General features: G+C 40.0%; 1 protein-coding gene across 4 annotated transcripts in view; it reads left to right on the top strand.

Annotated features, from left to right (window-relative positions):
- The first annotated feature begins 1654 nt into the window (after positions 1–1654).
- Positions 1655–21869, top strand: part of spag9b (sperm associated antigen 9b) — a 39679-nt gene continuing 19464 nt past the window's right edge. Inside the window, exons 1-4 of one of the 4 annotated variants that reach the window (XM_076887232.1) lie at positions 1655–2395; positions 14524–14644; positions 16993–17063; positions 17992–18089. In XM_076887232.1, coding sequence (XP_076743347.1) covers positions 2096–2395; positions 14524–14644; positions 16993–17063; positions 17992–18089 — 590 coding nt within the window. In that variant the 5' untranslated portion in view covers positions 1655–2095. Of the gene's footprint in view, positions 2396–14523; positions 14645–16992; positions 17064–17991; positions 18090–20645; positions 21211–21869 lie in introns of those variants that run through there. The other 3 variants (XM_076887231.1, XM_076887230.1, XM_076887233.1) reach the window with 3 other exon arrangements.

Raw genomic sequence — 21869 nt, 5'->3', positions numbered from 1 at the left:
TGTAATTATGAACAGGCCAGGAGGCATTAGTTCTTACCCTATTTTTAACTTTAAACACAAATTCAAGAAAAAGAAAAAAAAAAGTATGACTATTGTTATGTAATGTAGACAGCTCATTTGAAAGAGGCAGCGAGATCAATGTAAGCAATAATGAAGAGTTTATATATATATATATATATATATATATATATATATATATATATATATATATATATATATATATATATATATATATATATAAATAAATAAATAAAATTAGTGCAGAGATTCTTTTTAGAACCTCTGCATTAATGCTATACTTGAGGCTATATATTACATGAAGACTGAAAGATACATAAAATGTGTTAAACTTTGATGTTTGGTATAAAAGGTTGCTTTCATGGAAGTGTTTACCATAAATAAAAAAGAAATTAACAACATATTATCCCTAAAAACACTTTTTTCTGTTCCAAATTGGATAAATTTGTCCTGTAAACACATTCAGTTCAGTTGATTTTTGCTTAACCTGTGCCATATAGCAACAACAGTCGCCTCATGGTGCTTTATAATGTGAAGCAAAGAACCCACAGGAATACAGAGGAAACGACAAAGATCAGAAGACCCCCTATAAGTAAGCACTCGGTGACAGTGGGAGGAAAAAAACTCCCTTTTAACAGGAAGAAACCTCCGGCAGAAACCTCATCTACCTTGACCGTTTGGGGAACAGACCCAACGTCAGATTAAAGAACATCTTCACAGGTAGAAACAGCTGTAAATAATCTTAAACCCCACCTCTAGGTAAAAGCATGACCAAATCCACTTAATAATTTAACAAGTATTACATCAAAAGGAGATCACAGTATGGAGAGCTGATAGAATGAGGGTGAAGTTTCTGCTCATTTTGTTGGATGCTTTGTTATTGTGAAAACTGCAGCAATGGTCACTATATGTGCTTGGATGAAAAGATGATGTGATGCAGTGGCAGGAGAGGCTGAAACGCTGACTGCACAACTGACCGCATTAGAAACAACTGCATATTCTCTTGATAGTACTTGAAATCTAAAGGGATGTAAATTTTGAACATGAAAGTAAAATACCGTGTGGATGAAGGAGTTGGTGAGACAGGCACATTCTTTTATCGAACCATCTTTTCATTTTTTTAAAAAGTGTCTTACTTTCAGTTTTTCACACTCTGTCCCCCGCAGAGATGTGACGTCAGCGTCACCAACATGACATCTTCAAGTGATCCCTGTGAGCTCATATTTCCAAACTGACTCGGGAAATGACAGAGCGGTTATTCAATGCGTTACTAACGCTGCCCAAACGACATCATCCCAGGTTTGACTTATGAAGGGAATCAAATGGTACGCCTACATAACTGCTTTGTTTGTGCTGCAGTGCTAGAATTAGAAGTTGGAAGCGTGTACTAACTCGGTCAATTAAATAATTTAAATAATTATCGATATCCTTTAACGGGAAAATTACGGGTAAATTCTGTATTTTATGCATATGCAAGAAGGCGAAGCTACAAGTGTTTTTCTTTAAACCAGTTTTTGATACGATTTTTTCTCCGCCCCTCAAACGTCACTTAAAAGTAACTATATATGAGCAATAGTTAAAATCCCATTATTATTATTTTTTAGCTCTGTAAGCACAAGCTATATTTGCTAGCATGGGCTATTGGGCTATACTGTCACCTTTTAGTGTTTTGTTTTTCCATAACTGCTAAATAATTTGTTCTGTTATGTTGCGCTTACTACTTTTTTGATTCGTTGAACTTCGCTTGTTCCCATCTTTCCAACAGCGCGTGAACGCAGCAGCAGAAGCCCATCTGTTGGATAGGGAAACTAATCAGGAGCCAAGTAAAGACTTTTCAGTACTGCTAGCTTCTAGGCTAGCAAGGTTTTAAAGTCTGCCGTCCACACGACTAAGGGATAGGACTTTGTTAATGAAGTACAGCGCCTTCGCTGCATGAGAAACAACATTCGAGCGATGTTTTAGGAGCACAGTTTTGTTGTTGCCGCGAAAGTAGAAGGTGGGTAGCCTCTGGTCAGCCGAAGCTTGCGGCTAGCTCATTAACGTTAGCTGGGAAAGAAGTGCAAGTGGAATCGGGAAAATGGAGCTGGACGACGTAGTCCTGTATCAGGACGACTCGGGCAACTCGACCATGATGTCTGAGCGGGTCTCAGGTCTGGCCAGTTCAATATACAGGGAGTTTGAACGGCTCATAGAAAAATACGACGAGGATGTGGTAAAGGAGCTGATGCCGCTGGTCGTCGCAGTGCTGGAGAACTTGGACTCGGTGTTCGCTGTCAACCAGGAGCACGAAGTGGAGCTGGAGCTGCTGAAGGAGGACAACGAGCAGCTCGTTACCCAGTATGAGCGAGAGAAGGCACTGAGAAAACACACAGAAGAGGTGGGTCTGATTAAAAAAACAAGCAGCAACAGCGCCAAACTAATTTACAAGCGGGATTAAAGATTAAAGGCGTGTATTATGCGCTCGATGAAAGGATTTGAGCCAAAGTCAGTTGGAAAATCTGGCCACTTTACTGTTGCAATGCTTTTCAAGTACACATAAGCGCATTACTTATCCTTTTGTACTTTTTATAAAGTATATAATTATTCGGTACACTTGCATTTCATTTTCTTATAAAGATCGTCCTGTACCCAAGCCATCCCTTATGGTCAACTCTGAGACACTACACTGCTCAAGTTTTGTTGCAACATTAGGGTCTCCTTGGACCAGTAGTTGCATTATATGATGGGTTTATGCACCACCGTGTAGTTTGTTGTACTTCGCATAACCTGGTAGTGTCAGATATATGCAAACCAGTCAGTGATCTATTTGCCAGCTGGCTGCTCTTGCCTCAACCAAAAACAAGTTTGAATCTCAGTGATCAGATTCAGCTTCATGACTCATGGCTGTCTCACTGACCCTGCATTTGATTCCGCCCAAATGACACCCCCGTTGCCATGCTCTTCATGACTACAGGGCGGTTTGTGTTGGAAACACTTGTTTAGGTGCCACAGTCTTGCACACTGGGTCTGAAACCCAGGCTTATGCAGATTTGTACTTATACATTTTTCTCGCATTTGACTGCTAGAGTAGCTTTGCATGAGTTTCACACAATTTGGTTTTTAAGTAATTCATAGTTAGCTTTGCTGCAGCCCTTCAGTTCAACCACTCTTTGAGGTCTGCCCTGCCTTAAAGAGTTATGATTGGCTGCTCTTCAGAAACACAAAGTTTCAACAACAGGTGGACTGTGGACCAGTGCTGCATCCCTGAGATGGCCTTTTAAAGATGGCTCCTCTCTGATATTGTAAAGATCCAATAGTAGAAAAACTGTCTGACACATAGGATTTAAACTGTCTGAGGATTGAGCTTTTAGTTCACATGATAACCTGACCTCATTATTTGAAACTCTGGCTAGATTTGTTACAAGCATCACCACTGTGAAGCACTTAGTGTTAGTGGTTGCTTTTCTTATTTATTGCTGGGAACTTTGGGGCATGTTGCATGGGCGTGTACCTGAACGTCTACAATTACCTCAGATTGAAGTTTGGAGTAAAACTGAAGCAAGTGAAAAGATGATCAGTGTTGTATTGTCGTTTACTCAGTTTCCTCATCACGTGGTCTTATTTAAGAGAGTTGGTGTAAAACCTGCAGCTATGTAGTATGCTGTAACCGCTTCAGTGTGGCCCTGGTGCATTGTGGCTTGCACTCCTTATTCTTGCTTTTGTGAGCTGGGTAAATTTGGGGCTGTTTCTTAGCAGCTGCAGGCATGCTCATGAGTTTGATTGGCTGTCTACAGGCACTCTTATCTGTGCTTCTGTGTACATGTGTGCTCCCCTTTGTCTTTCGCTTTCAGTGTCTATTGTTAGCCATAAGTACACATTCTAAAAGTTCACTTTCCTTCAAAGAGCTGAATCAGGACTGTTAAAGTTGTTTTTAGTTTGTGGGCCATATACAATCCAATGTAATCTTAAGTTCAATTCAAATTTATTTATATAGCGCCAAATCACAACAAAAGTCGCCTCAAGGCGCTTTATATTGTACAGTAGATCGCACAATAATAGATACAGAGAAAAACCCAACAATCATATGAGCAAGCACTTTGTCGACAGTGGGAAGGAAAAACTCCCTTTTAACAGGAAGAAACCTCCGGAAGAACCAGGCTCAGGGAGGGGCGGCCATCTGCTGCGACCGGTTGGGGTGAGAGAAGGAAAACAGGATAAAGACATGCTGTGGAAGAGAGACAGAGACTAATAACAGATATGATTCGATGCAGAGAGGTCTATTAACACATATAGTGAGTGAGTAAAGGTGACTGGAAAGGAAAAACTCAATGCATCATGTGAATCCCTGGCAGCCTACGTCTATTGCAGCATAACTAAGTGAGGATTCAGGGTCACCTGGTCCAGCCCTAACTATGTGCTTTAGCAAAAAGGAAAGTTTTAAGCCTAATCTTGAAAGTAGAGATAGTGTCTGTCTCCCGAATCCAAACTGGAAGCTGGTTCCACAGAAGAGGGGCCTGAAAACTGAAGGCTCTCCCTCCCATTCTACGTTTAAATACTCTAGGAACAACAAGTAGGCCTGCAGAGCGAGAGCGAAGTGCTCTAACAGGGTGATCTGGTACTACAAGGTCATTAAGATAAGATGGGGCCTGATTATTTAAGACCTTGTATGTGAGGAGCAGGATTTTGAATTCAATTCTGGATTTAACAGGAAGCCAATGAAGGGAAGCCAAAACAGGAGAAATATGCTCTCTCTTTCTAGTCCCTGTCAGGACTCTTGCTGCAGCATTTTGGATCAGCTGAAGACTTTTCAGCGAGTTTTTTGGACATCCTGATAATAATGAATTACAGTAGTCCAGCCTAGAAGTAATAAATGCATGAACTAGTTTTTCAGCGTCACTCTGAGACAGGATATATCTAATTTTAGAGATGTTGCGCAAATGGAGGAAAGCAGTCTTACATATTTGTTTAATATGTGCTTTGAAGGACATATCCTGGTCAAAAATGACTCCAAGGTTCCTCACAGCGTTACTGGAGGCCAAGGTAATGCCATCCAGAGTAAGAATCTGGTTAGATACCATATTTCTAAGCTTTTCAGGGCCGAGTACAATAACCTCGGTTTTATCTGAATTAAGAAGCAGAAAGTTAGCAGCCATCCAGGTCTTTATGTCTTTAAGACATTCCTGCAGTTTAACTCATTGGTGTGTGTTATCTGGCTTCATGGACAGATAGAGCTGGGTGTCATCTGCATAGCAGTGAAAATGTATGCTATGTCTTCTAATGATGCTGCCTAAGGGAAGCATGTATAATGTAAACAGAATTGGTCCTAGCACTGAACCCTGTGGAACTCCATAATTAACCTCAGTGTGTGAAGAGGACTCTCCATTTACATGCACAAACTGGAGTCTATTAGATAGATATGATACAAACCACTGCAGTGCAGTACCTGTAATACCTACAGCATGTTCTAATTGCTCTAATAGGATATTATGGTCGACAGTATCGAATGCTGCACTGAGGTCTAGCAGGACAAGCACAGAGATGAGTCCACTGTCAGAGGCCATAAGAAGATCATTTGTAACCTTTACTGAAGCTGTTTCTGTGCTGTGATGAGCTCTGAAACCTGACTGAAACTCTTCAAATAAGCCATTCCTCTGCAGATGATCTGTTAGCTGTTTGACAACTACTCTTTCAAGGATGTTTGATATGAAAGGAAGGTTGGAGATTGGACTATAATTAGCTAAGACTGCTGGGTCTAGAGATGGCTTTTTAAGTAAAGGTTTAACTACAGCTAGCTTGAAGGCCTGTGGTACATAGCCGATTATTAGAGATAGGTTGATCATATTTAAGATCAAAGAATTAATTAATGGCAGGATTTCTTTGAGCAGTTTTGTAGGAATGGGGTCTAAAAGACACGTTGATGGTTTGGAGGAAGTAATTATTGAAGTTAACTCAGAAAGATCAATTGGAGAAAAAGAGTCTAACTTAACATCAATGGTACTAAAGTAGCTGTAGATAATATTACATCTGTAAATAAAAACAAATAAAGTTAACTATAACTGAGGAGAATTTTAAAGATAATTTACACCTTCTCAACAGAAGTCATACATTATCCTTGCAAGTCTTACATTGGTTTTTTTTTTTTTGGTTTTTTTTGTGGTTATAGTTGCATCTTCATTTTTGACTGTTATTCACATGAGCAGTCTCCATGAAATTCAAGAGTTGTGAACTGCTGCAGAGGTTTGCTCATCTGACTTTTTTGCCAGACAGTATGCTAACAATCCAAGCTGAATTACTCACAACCGATAACTGGAATAGACGTTGCAGTAATACTTCCCTGCAAAAATTTGTTACATTATTTTAGATTGCATTAGTAAACCATTGTTCCATGTGTGAATAGGTCCTGTTTTTTTTAATCCCAGTTGTTGACATTTGCCTTGACGGTTAAATGTTGAATGACAAGCGCAACAGGTCACAGAGAAGTGCATTAATAATTGATGTCATGTTGTAACATGTTCCCTCAGCTTTGAGACCTGCAGATGACATTTTCCATCAGTATGCTGAGGGTTTTTTTTCATCCAGCTGTGTGAAATTTCTCACCTCTGCTATACAGTGCCCTCTGTAATGTTTGGACACAGACACACAGACAAACCAATATGTGTGTGAATGACAGATGTTTTTATTCACAGTCGCCTAGTTTAACAGGTTCCAAATTAATGGGACAATTATCATGCAGTTTCAGGACCTGCTCTCTTGTTATTTCACAACAAATGGCACACCTTTACAAAATCGCTGTCAAAAATGTCAAATAGACTGTAACAAAGAAACTTGTGTTATTCTCATATTTTCATAAACATAAATACTGACGTGCTCAGATGACGGAGAACCATCATAGCAAACATATTACCAGCTGATCCTTAAGCTATGCAGGATGACTGATCCTACTGCATCAGCTGTTTAAATAGCAAGTGATGTTTTTGTGATTGCTTTTGGAAGTCTCCCTTGTTCTTATTCACCACTTATCTCATGCTCTGTTATAGAAGGAGACAGATTTCACAAAGTTTGAGCGACCACGATCACAAGCAGCCCATGTCAGTCTGCACACAGCAACATGATCGTGACTTGAATGTGTGAAAATTGTTGATACTGCACATACAACAAAATAGGGCTGCTCAATTAATCGAATTTTAATCACGATTACGATCTGGGCTTTCAACGATCATTAAAAATGACTGAGCCGATTATTAGCCCCTCCCTCATTTATCCGCGACACCTTAAAGGCCGGTCCGTGAAAATATTGTCGGGCATAAACCGGTCCGTGGCGCAAAAAAGGTTGGAGACCGCTGATTAAGAGGACCCGAGGGAAGCTCGGAAAGCTCGGAAAGCTAAGCAGAAGTTATTTGGAGAGTGACTGCCGTTGGTTGAAAAGAGAGTTTAAAAAAAAAACTTCAGTGGTGTTGCACACTATTTTATATTATTTTTTTAAAGTCATTGTTAACCCTTTAAAGCCGGTCAGAGCAGCACGCTCCGTTTTGCGTAACTATTGTTAAATCCCTGTAGAACCTGAACCGTGTAAGCTAGCGCAATAATTTGTTTTGCATATGAAACCGGAGGAGTTGTACTTACATCTGATGCCATCAGCTTGTCCTCGGTCACGGTTTCGTTCCACATATAGCTTTGCAAAAATTGCATAAAAAGCGCTTGCAGGAACAAAAACATAATATTCCAGAAACACGCTTTGCCGTTCCTATCAGCTGTTCGTAACACTTCCCACAGTGAAATGATGCACATGCTGTTTTCTTTGCAAATTTGCATCATAGGATTGTTTTTTGTTTTTCCTGCAGTATATAAAAATTGCTGTATCTCCAAAATAAAACTATGAAGACACTCAAAATAAATTTCCTGTTGTTGTAAACTATTTTTTGCAACTTTATTGTATTTAAAGTTTTGAGGGATAAACCTCTTAAATTTCTCCAAGTAGAAATATATGTAAACAAAACAAAAGCAATTTTCAAATTTTTTTTGTAGTTTATTGCACTTTTTTGCAATTTATGTAATTACTATGGACTTAATGCATACATATTATTAAAATATGGGCTATAACAGTTGTATTGATGTATAGCAACTTGAAATGCTCCCACAAATGGCACTACAGCATGTAAAAAAAAAAAAAATATATATAAGCTCTGGTGGACTTGGTTCTATAGTAGGTCTTAAAGGGTTAAATAAATATCGTCAAATAATCGTGATCTCAATTTCAGTGAAAATAATCGTGATCATCATTTTTGCCATAATCGAGCAGCCCTACAACAAAATGTATTCTTCTGCTGAATGATAGGTGCCGTCACTCAGAAAAACACTCATCAATGCATTAATTTTTTGTAGGGATACACCTGCTCTCTCTGTAGATGGTTCCAGTGCAGATAGCTGTGATTTTCACATTTACACCCACGTGTAGATGCACACAGCCCACACCAAAGCAACTGCCTTCTCTAAGGCTGATGAGCAGTGTGGCACAGATTCATTTATGAAGCTGCTCATTTAAAAAAGTCACTCTCGGAAAAAAGAATCAGATTAATCTCACCAAATCAACGCCGTATAGGCCAAGTCCTGCTTTTCTGTCCTTCAAGCTCAGAGGAATTCCTCTCATTGGCTTGCCTCAGCGAAAGGAGGAAAAGGCAAGGCAGGAAATTCTTTGGGAAAAACGGCACTTCCCTCAGTTCTTTTGTCCGTCCATGGTTATCTGCTGCTGATGTGGGAGAGGTCGCGCACTACTGACGAGTAATGCCAACTGATTGATCACCGTGAATCACTAACATGTACCAGGAGCAACCAATACTGGGTTCAGCATACTGTTGAATGGGTCCGTTTGACTGTGTCTTAAAGAAGAAAAGACTGAATTGTGACAGATGTGTCTGGCCATATTAGTTAAACTGCCGGAAAAGATAAACGTTTCTCAGTTTTCAGGCGAGTGACTGAAGCAACTGTCAATGAGAGTGAATACTGGTCATGGACATATGAGCTGATGCTAAGTACATTAGGAGGTTACATAGGCAAGAGGAACCTGGGCTTTAAAACAGGAGTTCACAAAACCAACTGGTGATGTTGCTGTAGCTATATCAGTCTGTAATACTCTCTGTTTGCGCGACAAGCAAATCAGCTTCCACTATGCATGAAAATTAGCAAAAGTGAGGCGAACAAAAGCATGTTGATTACTGCTGTAACATTAGAAATGTGACATGGTACCTATTTCAGCATTGAAAAATATCAAATATCCCAATACCCAAAGTGAAACCTGAATATCTGCCAAACAAATAGGCCTATAACCAAATCTTAGACATATGTCTGGGATAGAAATGTGTCAATCACTGTTGAACTGATTGTGCACAATTTTAAATTGTCTCAAGTAGATGAATCCTTTCAGACTTGAGTTATATTCCATGTTTTCCTCTAGCTCCATCATGATGGAAATCTGATTCTGGAAATCTGATCCTTTCCAGTGCTGCTAAAAAGTCCAAGTCTTCCCCCATCTAGAGAAATAACACAACATCTGCTGTGTAATTGCCACACAGTTTTGTGCCATTCACAGTCTATGATTATGTCAGGTGATCACCTGAAATTTGGTGCACGCATATTTATCGTTCCCTCAGAATGAGTCGTAAGCACTGCAAAAGTCTGTTATCAGGTCAGGGTGTGTTTGTTTGTGTGTTCATTCGTCATTAACCAAACTACCAAAAGAGCACAACAGCAGTCTGACAATAGGGATGGCATGCTAGTATTAGCTCAAAGCGCTGATTAGTCTGCAGTAAATACAGCCTCTCATACACTGCATGCTACCAGTGATTATTGTAATATTAGTAATAATTCACTGTGATGCATTTCTGGCATCTGAGAAGAAAGTTTTAGTGGTTTTGGTTGAAATTTTGTGTGAAGATTAATTATGAAAGTAGTTGGTGTTTTGTTTGACTAATAAATCGACTCATTGCAGTTCTAAGAAAGATGAGTAGGATCCCACAGTATGTTGTCAAAACAGTGTTATCTACAAGACAAATTATTTTACCATGACCTTTGGAAATCTATTAGACTACTGCAGGAGATCATCTAACCCTTTACTGCATCTGGTATCCAGGACCTCAAACGCCCCCAGCTGTCCTAAACATCCCAGCAGGAATCTGTAGCCAAAAGCTCTAAAAAGGAGCTGATTTCAGTCTCTGTCAATTGAGTGCCAATACAGTGAAGCCCTGTGTGGGGGTAGGCACACACTTGTTCTGGAAGCACATGTGTTTGTTAGCAGGAGAGTGTGTGTTGGCACCCAGGGACAAAGAGATCATTATCCATGTAGCGTAGGGGGAAGAGTGCATGGTCAAACGCTGGAACACTTATTCTCTGGAGCGCTGTCATATGTGCAAGCCTCCTTCCCAGGTCATATGAGGAGCAGTGTGGTGAGAAAGAGTTTGGGAGTTATGTAGATAAATGTGTTGCTGCAGTGTGTGTTGGGTGGGTGGGGGTCAACATATGTCAGCTGTAGAGTCAGTTAGTCCTTTATGGTGGTAAATGGTGTCTTTTAAAGTTAATTGTTGAAAGTCTTAGGGGGGAACTGGAGAAGGTTTTTAAAACACAGACCCCTGCTGCTTCACCTATTTACCTCGTGTCTTTGTTATGTACATGTGCAGACTGCGGCACCACAGATAGAGACATCTGACCGTGTTATTTTTTAAAAATAACAAAGTTTCTTGATGAAACACCTTTTTTTTTTTTTATACTCCTCAGGTCTTAATGGGACATGTTTAAATAAGAGGCTGCTTGTAACAGGCTTCTCAGGTGACCCTCATCTCTCTGCAGATGATACTCACCACCAGCCCGGGGCTCTACTGCAGGGTGTCTAATTCGCATCTGCATCACAAGACTGCATGTTTACAGCATCAGACACCTGATTCAGCTGAAGTATCAGTACAAATGAGACAGAGGCCAGCAGTACCCTGTGTATTCCCTTTTACTAGAAGTTTGGCTGTAGCCTTTAACCTTTAGTTATCAAAACAGTTCTAACAGTGATGCTGTCTGTCATGTTTGATGCTGTCTAATGGGACCTACTGTATTTTATTGTTGCAGTTATTCTGACCTGTAGCTATAAGATTCCCCATTCCTTTTAAGTTTTTAAGTTCTCTTGTAACTGTAAATGCAATCTTAACAGTTCCCCACCTCCTTACTTTCCCAAAGATCTGAGTAATGCAGCATTTTATTATTTTAATTATTTGTTCAGTGATCTACTGAAACATTTGATCTCTGCTGTAGACATAGAAAATATTCATGTAAGAAACAATAACCTTTTTTTTAGCCGCATTAGCAGCAAAGCCTAAACACATGCTGATCCGATACACTGGATAAGTGCCTATACTTAGTCGCCCGTTTGGCTAATACAAGATGTGCAACCCCTAATTTACCTTATAAATTAGTCTACTGTTGCCAGCTTGAAAAAAGAATACAGAACCAGACAGATTTTCTAACTTCAAACATTTTATATGTTCAGCTTGTACCGTTTCAGTTAAGTCCGTTAATAAAAGAGAGTCGACTAGTTCCTTATTTGTTGTGTATGAACAATGTTAACTCTGTTTTGTTGCTGGTATAAACAGTAAAGTAGGAAGTAAACGTTCTTGTCTCTCTCTTTGTCACCCACTGTGTGTGCAGAAATGCACTTAGGCCAAAACGCTTTGCTGTTCTGTCTGTGAAGGTTCTCAGTCATCCAGGTCATTGTAGTCTAAAGAGCTGGAAAGAAAAGCGTCTGGACTTTAAGTTTCCTTGAAGACGTTTCGCCTCTCATCTGAGAAGCTTCCTCAGTTCTAAGAGCAACTGGTGGAGAGTCTGCAAGAGGGTCATGGACCCCCTATTGATCCTCCACCTAATCACACAAGCCAAGGTGTGAAAATGGGTGTGGGTCACAATCAGCCAAGGCTTTGAGTGAACTCATTGTGAAACCTAGCCCCACCCTATCATGTGAATACTGAGGTTTGCTGTTCTGTTCTTCATTATAACCGCTGTAGCAGACTGATAGTGCTACATGAATCAGCATTACTGATTTCTGTTTTATAATGTAATAAGAGTCTTGCTTTATTGTAACATACTGCTGCACAGTATGTTACACTACAAGAGCAAAATGATGAGTGCTAGACTGAAATAACTGAAGATTTTATGGTCACTCTAGTAATGTAGCTCTACTGGCTTGGTTACTCCACCACCTTGGTAAACAGTCAGTGTCAGCACCTATGGTGATTTCCTGACTTTCGTACTGGTGCCACAAGGTTCGTGCTTGTAGTTAAACAGTATAAGGCAGTTTTGTTTATGTCGTACTGGAGTTCACTCAAAGTTCATAAACCTGTTTTGAGAATTCTTGTGGTCTTTTGAGTCATATTTCGTCGTATTTGCTTCTTTAAAGAATTTCATTTACTTCTTTTTTGTTATTGGATCCTTTAGAAACCCACTTTGCCAGATCTCTTTACAGTTTCATCTTATGTGTTAGATTTAATGTTGACTGATGGGTTTTTGGCTGGAGACAGTTTGAAGAAAGGGGTTGAAAATCAGGAGGTGAGTTTATCATAGTAATGATTTAACATGATTGCATGTCCAGTACTGTTTTAGAGGACTGAGGTTGCTGACAGCTGCTGCTGTGAAGGCTGCAAAACCAATCCTGATACGGATATCAAATAGTACACAGAAAAGCACTCAAGCACAAGCTGTGAGGAAGCTGTTGCTTTGCACCTGTTGTGCTGAGATGTTGGATAACTTTGATAATGAACAGAAGACAGACTCTGTGCTTTGTTTCCTATTTGTATTAATAGTATTAATATCGCCCAGATTAGGGCTGGGCCATATTATACCGTTCACGGTAATACCGGTATAATGTTAGGCAACGATAGGAAAATGAAATATCGCGATAGAATGGGAGTAAAACGCGCATGCGCAGTGCCTTTGGTTTCATACGCACATGGCCGATTGTTGAGTGAAACAGATGAACCAGAATTGGTTTGTAAAAATGGTGCAACTTCCGTGATGTGGAACTGGTTTGGTGTTTTTCCGTCAGATACACAACAAAGCACATTTTTTTTGTTGTTATTGTCGTATTTGTCGGACTAAGATGCTCTTAAATCTGGGAGTAATCTGGGTCCTAAGCTCCGTATGCTTCAGGTCAAACAACACTGCAGCATCACTTAGAGTTAAACTGTCTAAATTATTTCATCTTTAATAAAACGATCAGCATTGCTGCTTTACCAGGTGTAACTATAAAGTTTAACTTCCAGGCATCCATGAAAACAAAAGTTATTACATTTAACGGAGTTAGAAGTTAGCAGGAAGCTAGCGGAAGTTAGCTCCCTAGTTTCGCTAGTTACCTAAGCATGATATTGCATGTTCTGACTGAGAGATTTCTGAAAAAAAATCAAACGTACAGCTCTGCTATCACTTCCAACATAAACGAAGACAGGAAACTAAACAGCAGTGACGTTTGTAGGGTTACTGAAGTTGGGCTAGCTGGTATATAATGATGTGCTACGTGATCGCTAGCGACACAGCTATGTTAGCATAACATAAACAGTGAAGCTGGAGGACGAACGCTAACACTTTTCCACTTATAAAAGTTAACGTGAAGGTTCTTCATGGTTAGAAACAAATGCAATCGCATGGCAGGATGCTGTAAACGGACCAAACTTCAGTCAGGAGAACAACTGAGATAATCCATCCACAATACGAGGTTAGTCATTAATATACTGCAACAACATGGGAATAGAGCAGCTGCAGAGAATTCAACATTAATGAATCAATGGTACAGAAGTGGAGGAAGCAAGAAGAATGAGTTTAATAAAGTTTGATTTATCTGACTGCTTTGTTTCGCTTAATGTGCCTTATAATCCCGTGCACCTTATGGTCCGAAAAATGCGTACTGCACACTGCAGTTTAATGTTGCAAAGCACCTCTTTTTAACTTCAGTGGATATTATACATGGTTATGCTCAGGATGTGTCAGCCCATTTCTACTGGAAATGCCTTTGGTTAAACTTTCAGCAAGGAATTTGCATTTGCACTGTTACATTTTTATAAAGCTTTAATGTACATAAAAACCAGCTTCTTGTTTAAGTGAAAATAAATGGAAGGTTGTCTTTTTGCGCTAGTAATGTTGTGGAGTTGTATTTTGTCTCGCATCAATTATATCGTCGGTTATATCGTTATCACAAATTTTCAAATATATATCGTGATAAATATTTTTGGCCATATCGCCCTGCTCTAGCCCAGATTGTTATCAAGTGCACACAGATGCAACATTTAGTCCACACAGCTCTATTTCATTCTTCTCTTTCAGGCAATGATTGCTTGACTGGCTAAGGAAGCTGACCGCTCACATGCATGTGTGACATTTTTTCCTCCTGATGCTGTCATAAACAAATCATCAGTGGATGTTCTCGTGCTTACAGTAGCTTACAGTACTCTTGTTAATGTCAGTGCTGTGGTAATAAATATCTGTTTTCACTGTGTCAATCTGCAGAGGTACATCGCCTTGGAAGACTCCCAGGATGGCGAGAAGAAGGATCTCCAGTGTCGACTGGTGACGTTGGAATCTCACACACGGCAGCTAGAGCTAAAAACTAGAAACTATGCAGATCAGAGTAAGTTGAATTTGCGTTTTATCTGTAACGACACACACACACACACACACACACACCCTGTGAACAGCATCCACAGTTTGAAGCTTTTGTGAATGTTTATTTTCCTGATGTGCCACAGGGCAAAAAGACCACCTGAATGAAGCCTATTAGTGACATACTGTGAAGTGCTTAACTTACTAAATGAGCTCCAATAGAGTACGTTTAAAGCCCAGGAAAGTTTTACTGGGCTTTAATCTAAAAAAATAATATATTTTAGATGTGATATAATAAGTTCATTTCTGAAGTAGTACTTAAGAACGATACCATCCCTCACAGTGTGGGAGCCTTTCAAAGGCATGAAAAAAAAAAAAAAACCCTTCATGATGTGGGCATTACTCCACTGGTGACATAGTGTGTCACTGTCTGTTTGGTCCACCACAGTATCGCAGCACATTCCTCTTCTTCCATGCTCAGGGGAAATTTGCGAATTCTCAGCAAATCTCTTTTTAATTCTTTCGATCTGACGCTTCCTCTTTTTTCTGGTTATGTCATTGTGCCAGTTTCATTTAGTCTGTAATTTATGTTCATGGTCAGAATTGGCAGCAGAGAGAACTGCATCACTGCACTGTGTTCCTGTCAGTGGAAACACGTCTGTGTAAAGCGCACCAAATTTAGCTCCAAGCTCTAATTGGATAATGTGTTTTGACAACAAGACATTTGTTATCAGGAGTTTTCATGTTTATATTATTTCCTGGCACATAACAGGCCTTAATAGGCATGACGACGTTTGACTAAATGACATCTGAATTGGAAAACTGATTTAAAAATCTGACTTTTTATGTAGAAAACTGTGAATTCATGTAGACTATGTGCAAATTCTGACACACAAGTGAGCCAGATTTTAACACAAGTCACGATCAGAACCAGATCAAGTCTTGTTTTATTTGTGAGAGGATTAATTGTTTGCATGTGGGGCTTTCCTTAACAATCACACTGTTTTGTGAACACACCTGTAAATAACACCGCAGTTATTTCTGCTGCACTCTTTCACATCTACTTCCTCTATGAGCCCCCTCAAAAAACCCCAAACTAAATCACAGTTTTCCCCACAATATGCAGCTGCTCTGGTGCTCGTCATTGCTAACGTGCATGTTGATTCTCAAGAATTCTCGAATCAAGCTTTGCTAAACATCTGCGGATTTGAAACTTTGTGCATGTTCAAGGCAGAGGGTGCTGCTAGTACTCAGGCTTCTGCAAACCTTTAGGGCCACCTTTGACGGAGTGCACTTGCATGGCTGGAATCTGAATAACACAGTAATCTACTGCCCGACTGTTTGGCCCTGAATGAGCAGGGCCACCTGAGAGCCACAAACACTGGAATCAGTAAGTTGTCCTCAACTGGCTGGATAGAACTCAGAGCAATGTTTATGTGTTTATTTATTTTTTACTAATTATAAAGATGCATCATTTCCATTCTTATTCCTTGAAGTTCCTTTAGCTTTTGTCAGACATGGATACAGCTACTGCAGACCTCTTTCTGTTAAAATCTGTGTTTAATATGAAGGTGTAAACAGTCATGATGCTAACAGGTTCATCTCCATGACACTGACAGTAGTTGCACTATATTGTCTATGAATGAGGTTTTAGATCTAGCGACATCTGACGCACAACTCGGCCTTCTTAATAAAGGTAATCTATTTTTATAATTAAAGTCAAGTTCTACATTTACTTCGTTAGCACACTGATACACACTTAAGTAGATATATCAAATATTAAATTTAGGCTTATACGTAAAGTTTATTAATTTCTATGAGTTACATTGAAAACTTATTCCAGCTTCTAAACTGTGACTGTGCCTGAAAGCTCAACTCTAAGGATTACAGTGTCATTTGCTGTTAGATCAGCCCTGTAGTAAAAACTCAGAAGAAAGACTCCAAAAAAAAAAAGAAATAAAACTACAAACAGCTGGAATCAGCAGCATTTGTCTTTTATCCAACTGAGCTACTCAACATGCAGGAGATACACATTCAGAGTGATGATGATTTTTTTATTTTTATTAATTTCATTATTATTTTTAGTAGTGGAAAAGCAAAAAGGATGCCTTTTGGACTTGATGTTGGGTATTCAGAGCTGTGGGTACATCTGCCCCCAGTTCTTTGGTGGCACTCGGGAGGATTTTGTTGGTGCATGGCAGCCCTCTTCTGGCTCTGAGATATTACTGCAGCAGATAACTGTATCATGCTCAGTGACATAACATGTAAAAACATTGGATTTTCCACTCTCATAGAGTCTAGTCTTTCAGTATTTTCAGTAAAATTGGTTCTAGTCCTGTTCCTGTTTTCATTATATGAACTTTGTTTCTTATCCAGTTAGCAGATTGGAGGAGAGAGAAGCAGAGCTCAAAAAAGAGTACAATGCCCTTCATCAGAGACACACTGAGGTAAGAGTGTGAGGAGATGTTTGTATGGATGCTTTTACAGTAAGCTGTGGGGAAAAAATCTGTAATATTATTATTTTTATAACTTGCACAGCATATAAATAAAGAATAAGTGAAAACGTGCTGGGATAAGCAGCCAAGAAACTCCATATGGTTTCCATATCCTTAAGATTTGATTGGTTGATAGCTGTTTTCTGTATTTTAGTCATTTTTAAGATCAGATTATTTTGCAGTGTAATGATATTAAATATGTCTCATTATCCCAAAAAACATCAAAAGTAACAGGTTATAATCTCAGCATGACAGAATGTTTCACTGAACTAATGTGTATGTCTGTGTGTACATTTAACATATGCTGTTCTTTACCTGCATATTCAAGTTTATAAGGTTATTCATGTGCATTCATGTGTGGGGAGGACTTACCTGTGACCACACAGTGGAGTGTTTTCAAACACCGTGATAAGTAATGGATCATAAGTAACTGCACATCAAAAGTCGAGCCTTTTCTTTTTTTTTTCAGGAGACCATCAAGAATCAGTTTGAGTCTTAAATGGAAAAACAAATGTAACAACAAATTGTTGAGGAAAAGAAGAAAAAGAATGATTTTAAACATGAAGAATCTGACTGTAAATGAGGTTTTTGCTGAGCCTTCAGTCTGTCCCTGTCTGTTGTTCATTATTTATCACTAACCGTTGCCTCTATGTCCAAATAAACCTCTGAGGCCTCAGCAGCCAACTGCTAATCTGAATAATGTTGAACAGGGGAGATGAAAGCCTAATGAAGGCTGTCACCTACACACTGCATCAACATGGTTCTTTGTAAGGCTGACTGTCACAGCTGTGGACCCAAAGCACTTCATATTCATTAGTGCAGTTTGTATCAGTGAGATCACTTCATGTCCTAACGATCGTCTCGCTTGTATATCTTTTAGATGATCCACAGCTACATGGAGCATCTGGAGCGGACTAAACACCAACATGCAGCGATGACAGCAGAGCCCTCAGATACAGGAACATCAGTCAGGACACGGTTAGACAACCGCACTGTTTTTCTTTTTTTTTTTTTTTCTCCTCTTTTCTTTTCTTGTTTCATATTATAGTTGGAGACAGTTGGGTACCTTCAATATCTGAACCAGCACAGGTACCTGAGAGTCCATATTTCACATTTGAGACTTTTTATTTATTGAAAACTTTTTACCTTCCTCACCACAGGGATGTAATAAAAAGGAAGTTCAAACAGTCAGGCTTAAAAAAAAACCCAAAATCCCAGTAGGAGATAATTGGTGTCACGGTGATGATTACCAACTTTCTCTGTTAACCCGGGCTTTCTGCTTTGGGCTCTGCACGTGCTCACCCACAAATGGGCAATGAATGCCTCCTATTACTCTGCAAAATGATCATTAGGAGTGTTGCCTACTCGAGCCACACATGTTGTAACAAGGTGATGCTGATGAAATTGTGATTTTTTTTAATTTTTTTTTTTAACATTTTCTATAAAATCTATTTTAAAAAAATAACCGTATTACGACACAGCAGCACTGTTGCAAAACAGACAAGAAGTCATTGAGATTAGTTAATATTGGTGTTTAGCAGTGAACATGAGCAGTGAAATAGCAGCTTACTATTTTAACGCTGAGTGTGTTCTCGGCGCTGCTGTTTATTTCTCAGGTGAAAGGCGTACATGAGAGTTCTGACACTTTAAACTGGATTCATTAAAAACGGTGAAGGTTACAGTCACACAGCCCACTAAAGACGTGGAAATGTAAAATGTATTTTATGTATTGGACAAGTATTGTGTGTGTGTGTGTGTGTGTGTGTGTGCGCGCTGTTATTCCAGTGATGTAAAAGAGACTTGGAACCAAGTACAACAGCATTTATATTTTCTGCATCATCATCTCAAACAGTGGGAGTGCACAGTTTGTGCTGCTGTAACTTTACAGCTTCATGTTAGTAAGGTCCAGCTTAACAATTTGCACATTTAAGATGATTTTTTTTTTTTACCCAGCAGAGAGTCTTCCTTGCACTTACAACATGCTGTAAACATGGTGAGTCCATGCTGTTAACTGTTAAGTTAAAACATTTACAAGCAGTAAACAGTCCAATTCCTGTGATAACTTATCCCGCTACAGGATTGGAAGCTATCGCTGCCTCTCTAAAAGCTTCATCATCACCATCATCCTCAAATAAATGCAAAATTTAGCCTTTAGTCCTTCTGTGAATTTGACATTCATGCTGTCAGATGTGGTACATTCAACTTTGACAAGTGTTTGGTTGTCCAGATATTTCCTCAGATTAGACGTGTTTCCATAACCAGCTTTGCATTTTGATCTACAAACATCTGCGTCAAAATTTGAAAAGTGTAGCCATAAAAGTTGAAACACTACTTTCGACCCACCATTGTGGGAGGTGGAGTGCTAAATTATCCGCTAAATTAGTTTTTTTCCCTCTTTTCTTGACTTTGTATGATGTTATTTATAACACAACAGATATTACTGTGCTCATCATTAAGAGTACAGGGGAAGTTGTCAAATGACAGCCTCACTTGTACCCTTAATGATGGTTTTGACACCTCAGTGTATATCAATAAAAACTTTGATGACCATTTGAATAGAATCAAGGGTAGCTGCATAGGCAGAGGCTGCTCATTTCAGAAAAGAGCCTCAAAGGTTACAGCTAGTAGCTTTTCAAGAGATAAAGGGTTAATCTGGGCAGCTCGTGCACACATCTCTGTCCAGAAGCCCCACCCACCTCCTGTTCAAACTTTCTCTTTACAAAGGGCAGCCAATCAGAGAGCAGTTGGCTTAAAGTGAAGGGGCATATATACAATAAGGATTATTATGAAGAGCTAATCACACAAAGCTGCTCTAGCGGAGTCCAGGACTTAAACTATTGAGCTGAAAATGAGCAGAATAAGATGCCTACAACATCAGCATGAAGCATGTTAGCCTTGTGACATTAGCGTTTAGCTCAACCTAACATGGCTGTGCTCAAATAACTGAACATGCAACACATTCCAGGCACAGATGCATACAGATTGCTATACTGAGCTTACATATATAATCTAAATGTAGTAATCTAATTTTATTATAACTTGGACTTGAACTTTGGACTCAAACCTGGGCTGCTGCTTTGTGGCCACACAGCCTGTAGTCACCTGAACACCCACTGAGCTAAACTGAAGGCCCCCCCCCCAATATTTTTTTTTTCGTCCAGCATTTTTTACTGTTGACAAAATTTAACATTAGATACCTGATGCATTCAGTGAATGCAGTTTCTCACTCACACCCTCGCATGCAGATGCACGCACTCGCTCACACACACACACACACACACACACACACACACACACACACACACACACACACACACACACACACACACACACACACGCGCTCGTTTTGATCAGTCTCCTCATTATGCAGCCAGTAAGCTGCAGCCTGAGAAGAGGCATATGGAACGAGCTGCCTCAGCATCCAAAAGGGAGAGGGAGATGGAGAGAGAGACTGAGAGGGAGGGGTGGTAGTGGGTGCTATCGCACGGAGAGAGGGAAAGCGTCAGAGTGTTCTAGACTGCACAGTGGCTGCCGTGTGGCATCTCGGCAGAGGATAGGAAGAGGAAAGGAGCAAGAAAAACAATCACCTTCCAGTGGAGTACAGTGAAACGAGAGCTGAAGCTACCAGTCTCTCTCTGCTCCGGATCATCTGCCGCGCTGCTCTAATCTCTGACTGGTGCTGAAGCCACCAGGATTACTGTTGTTGTGATTGTTGCTGACACATTGCTGCGCTTCTGACCTGCTCCCACTGTCTCTTGGTGCCTCAGCACTGAGCTGCAGAGCCCACAGCTCTGCACTCATTGGGGACTTTGACCTAGGAGGATACAACATCTTTGACTTCTGCCGTAGATGTACCCGCAGTAGTAAAACCGAAAACAGCAGAGTGCGGTTACCTGTCTCCGGCGAGGGGCCATGATTTGGGGGGGGCCATGAGCCCCGGGTGTATGCTGCTGTTTGTTTTTGGCTTTGTAGGGGGAGCGGTGGTCATCAATTCTGCTGTGCTAGTCTCTCTATCAGTGCTGCTGCTGGTTCACTACTCTGTTTCTACCGGAGGCTTACCTGCCCTGCCTTCCTTACCCTCCTTACCCAGACCCAGCAGGTACAAAATATGTTTGTTTGTGTTATGTGAGTTGCGTAGTTATGTGAAATCAGTAATTGCAGTTACAGAGTCTTTGAAACCTTGTAGTGTTGCTGCCATGTGGGTGCGTTTGTCTGACACTATCAGACTGCACTCTAAAAGTAGGTCAAAAGAGAGAGAGGGATGTGAGTGGCATGAGTCATATCTTGACTAAATCATCTTTCCCAATTTCACTTTTGAAATTGGTGGTTTTGGTGGGTGTACCGGTTGATAATAACCATCTTTTGAAAGTAAAACTGAAAACTGGCGCTGGTAAGCTTAACATGTAAAATATATTTTTCCCCCTGTTATGTTTCAAAAAACAAAAACGAGTGCCGCTCACCATCAGTGGGCCTGCGTGTGACTGCTGTGTCTATTGTTTTTTTAGGGCTGCTTTTAATCGCTGCTTGCCGGCTGCTTTATTCCCCATGGCAGCCATTGTTCTCTTCACTCTACAACAGTTGTTTTTTTGTTTTTTTTGGTCACTGTAGTGTGAAAAGCTGCTTGTGTGTATTAGCTCGATGCAGTGGAGAACGCTGTGTTACAGTTGTTGTCAAAGTTTGTGTGCATCACTTCCAGGCAGCTGAGCTGCCAGAGTTTATTTATTGAAGCTGAAGATGATTTCTTCCTAAGCTGTACAT

Source organism: Maylandia zebra, linkage group LG8, assembly GCF_041146795.1.
Source record: "Maylandia zebra isolate NMK-2024a linkage group LG8, Mzebra_GT3a, whole genome shotgun sequence".
Classification (NCBI taxonomy): domain Eukaryota; kingdom Metazoa; phylum Chordata; class Actinopteri; order Cichliformes; family Cichlidae; genus Maylandia; species Maylandia zebra.
This window is presented reverse-complemented; position numbering and strand designations above follow the sequence as displayed.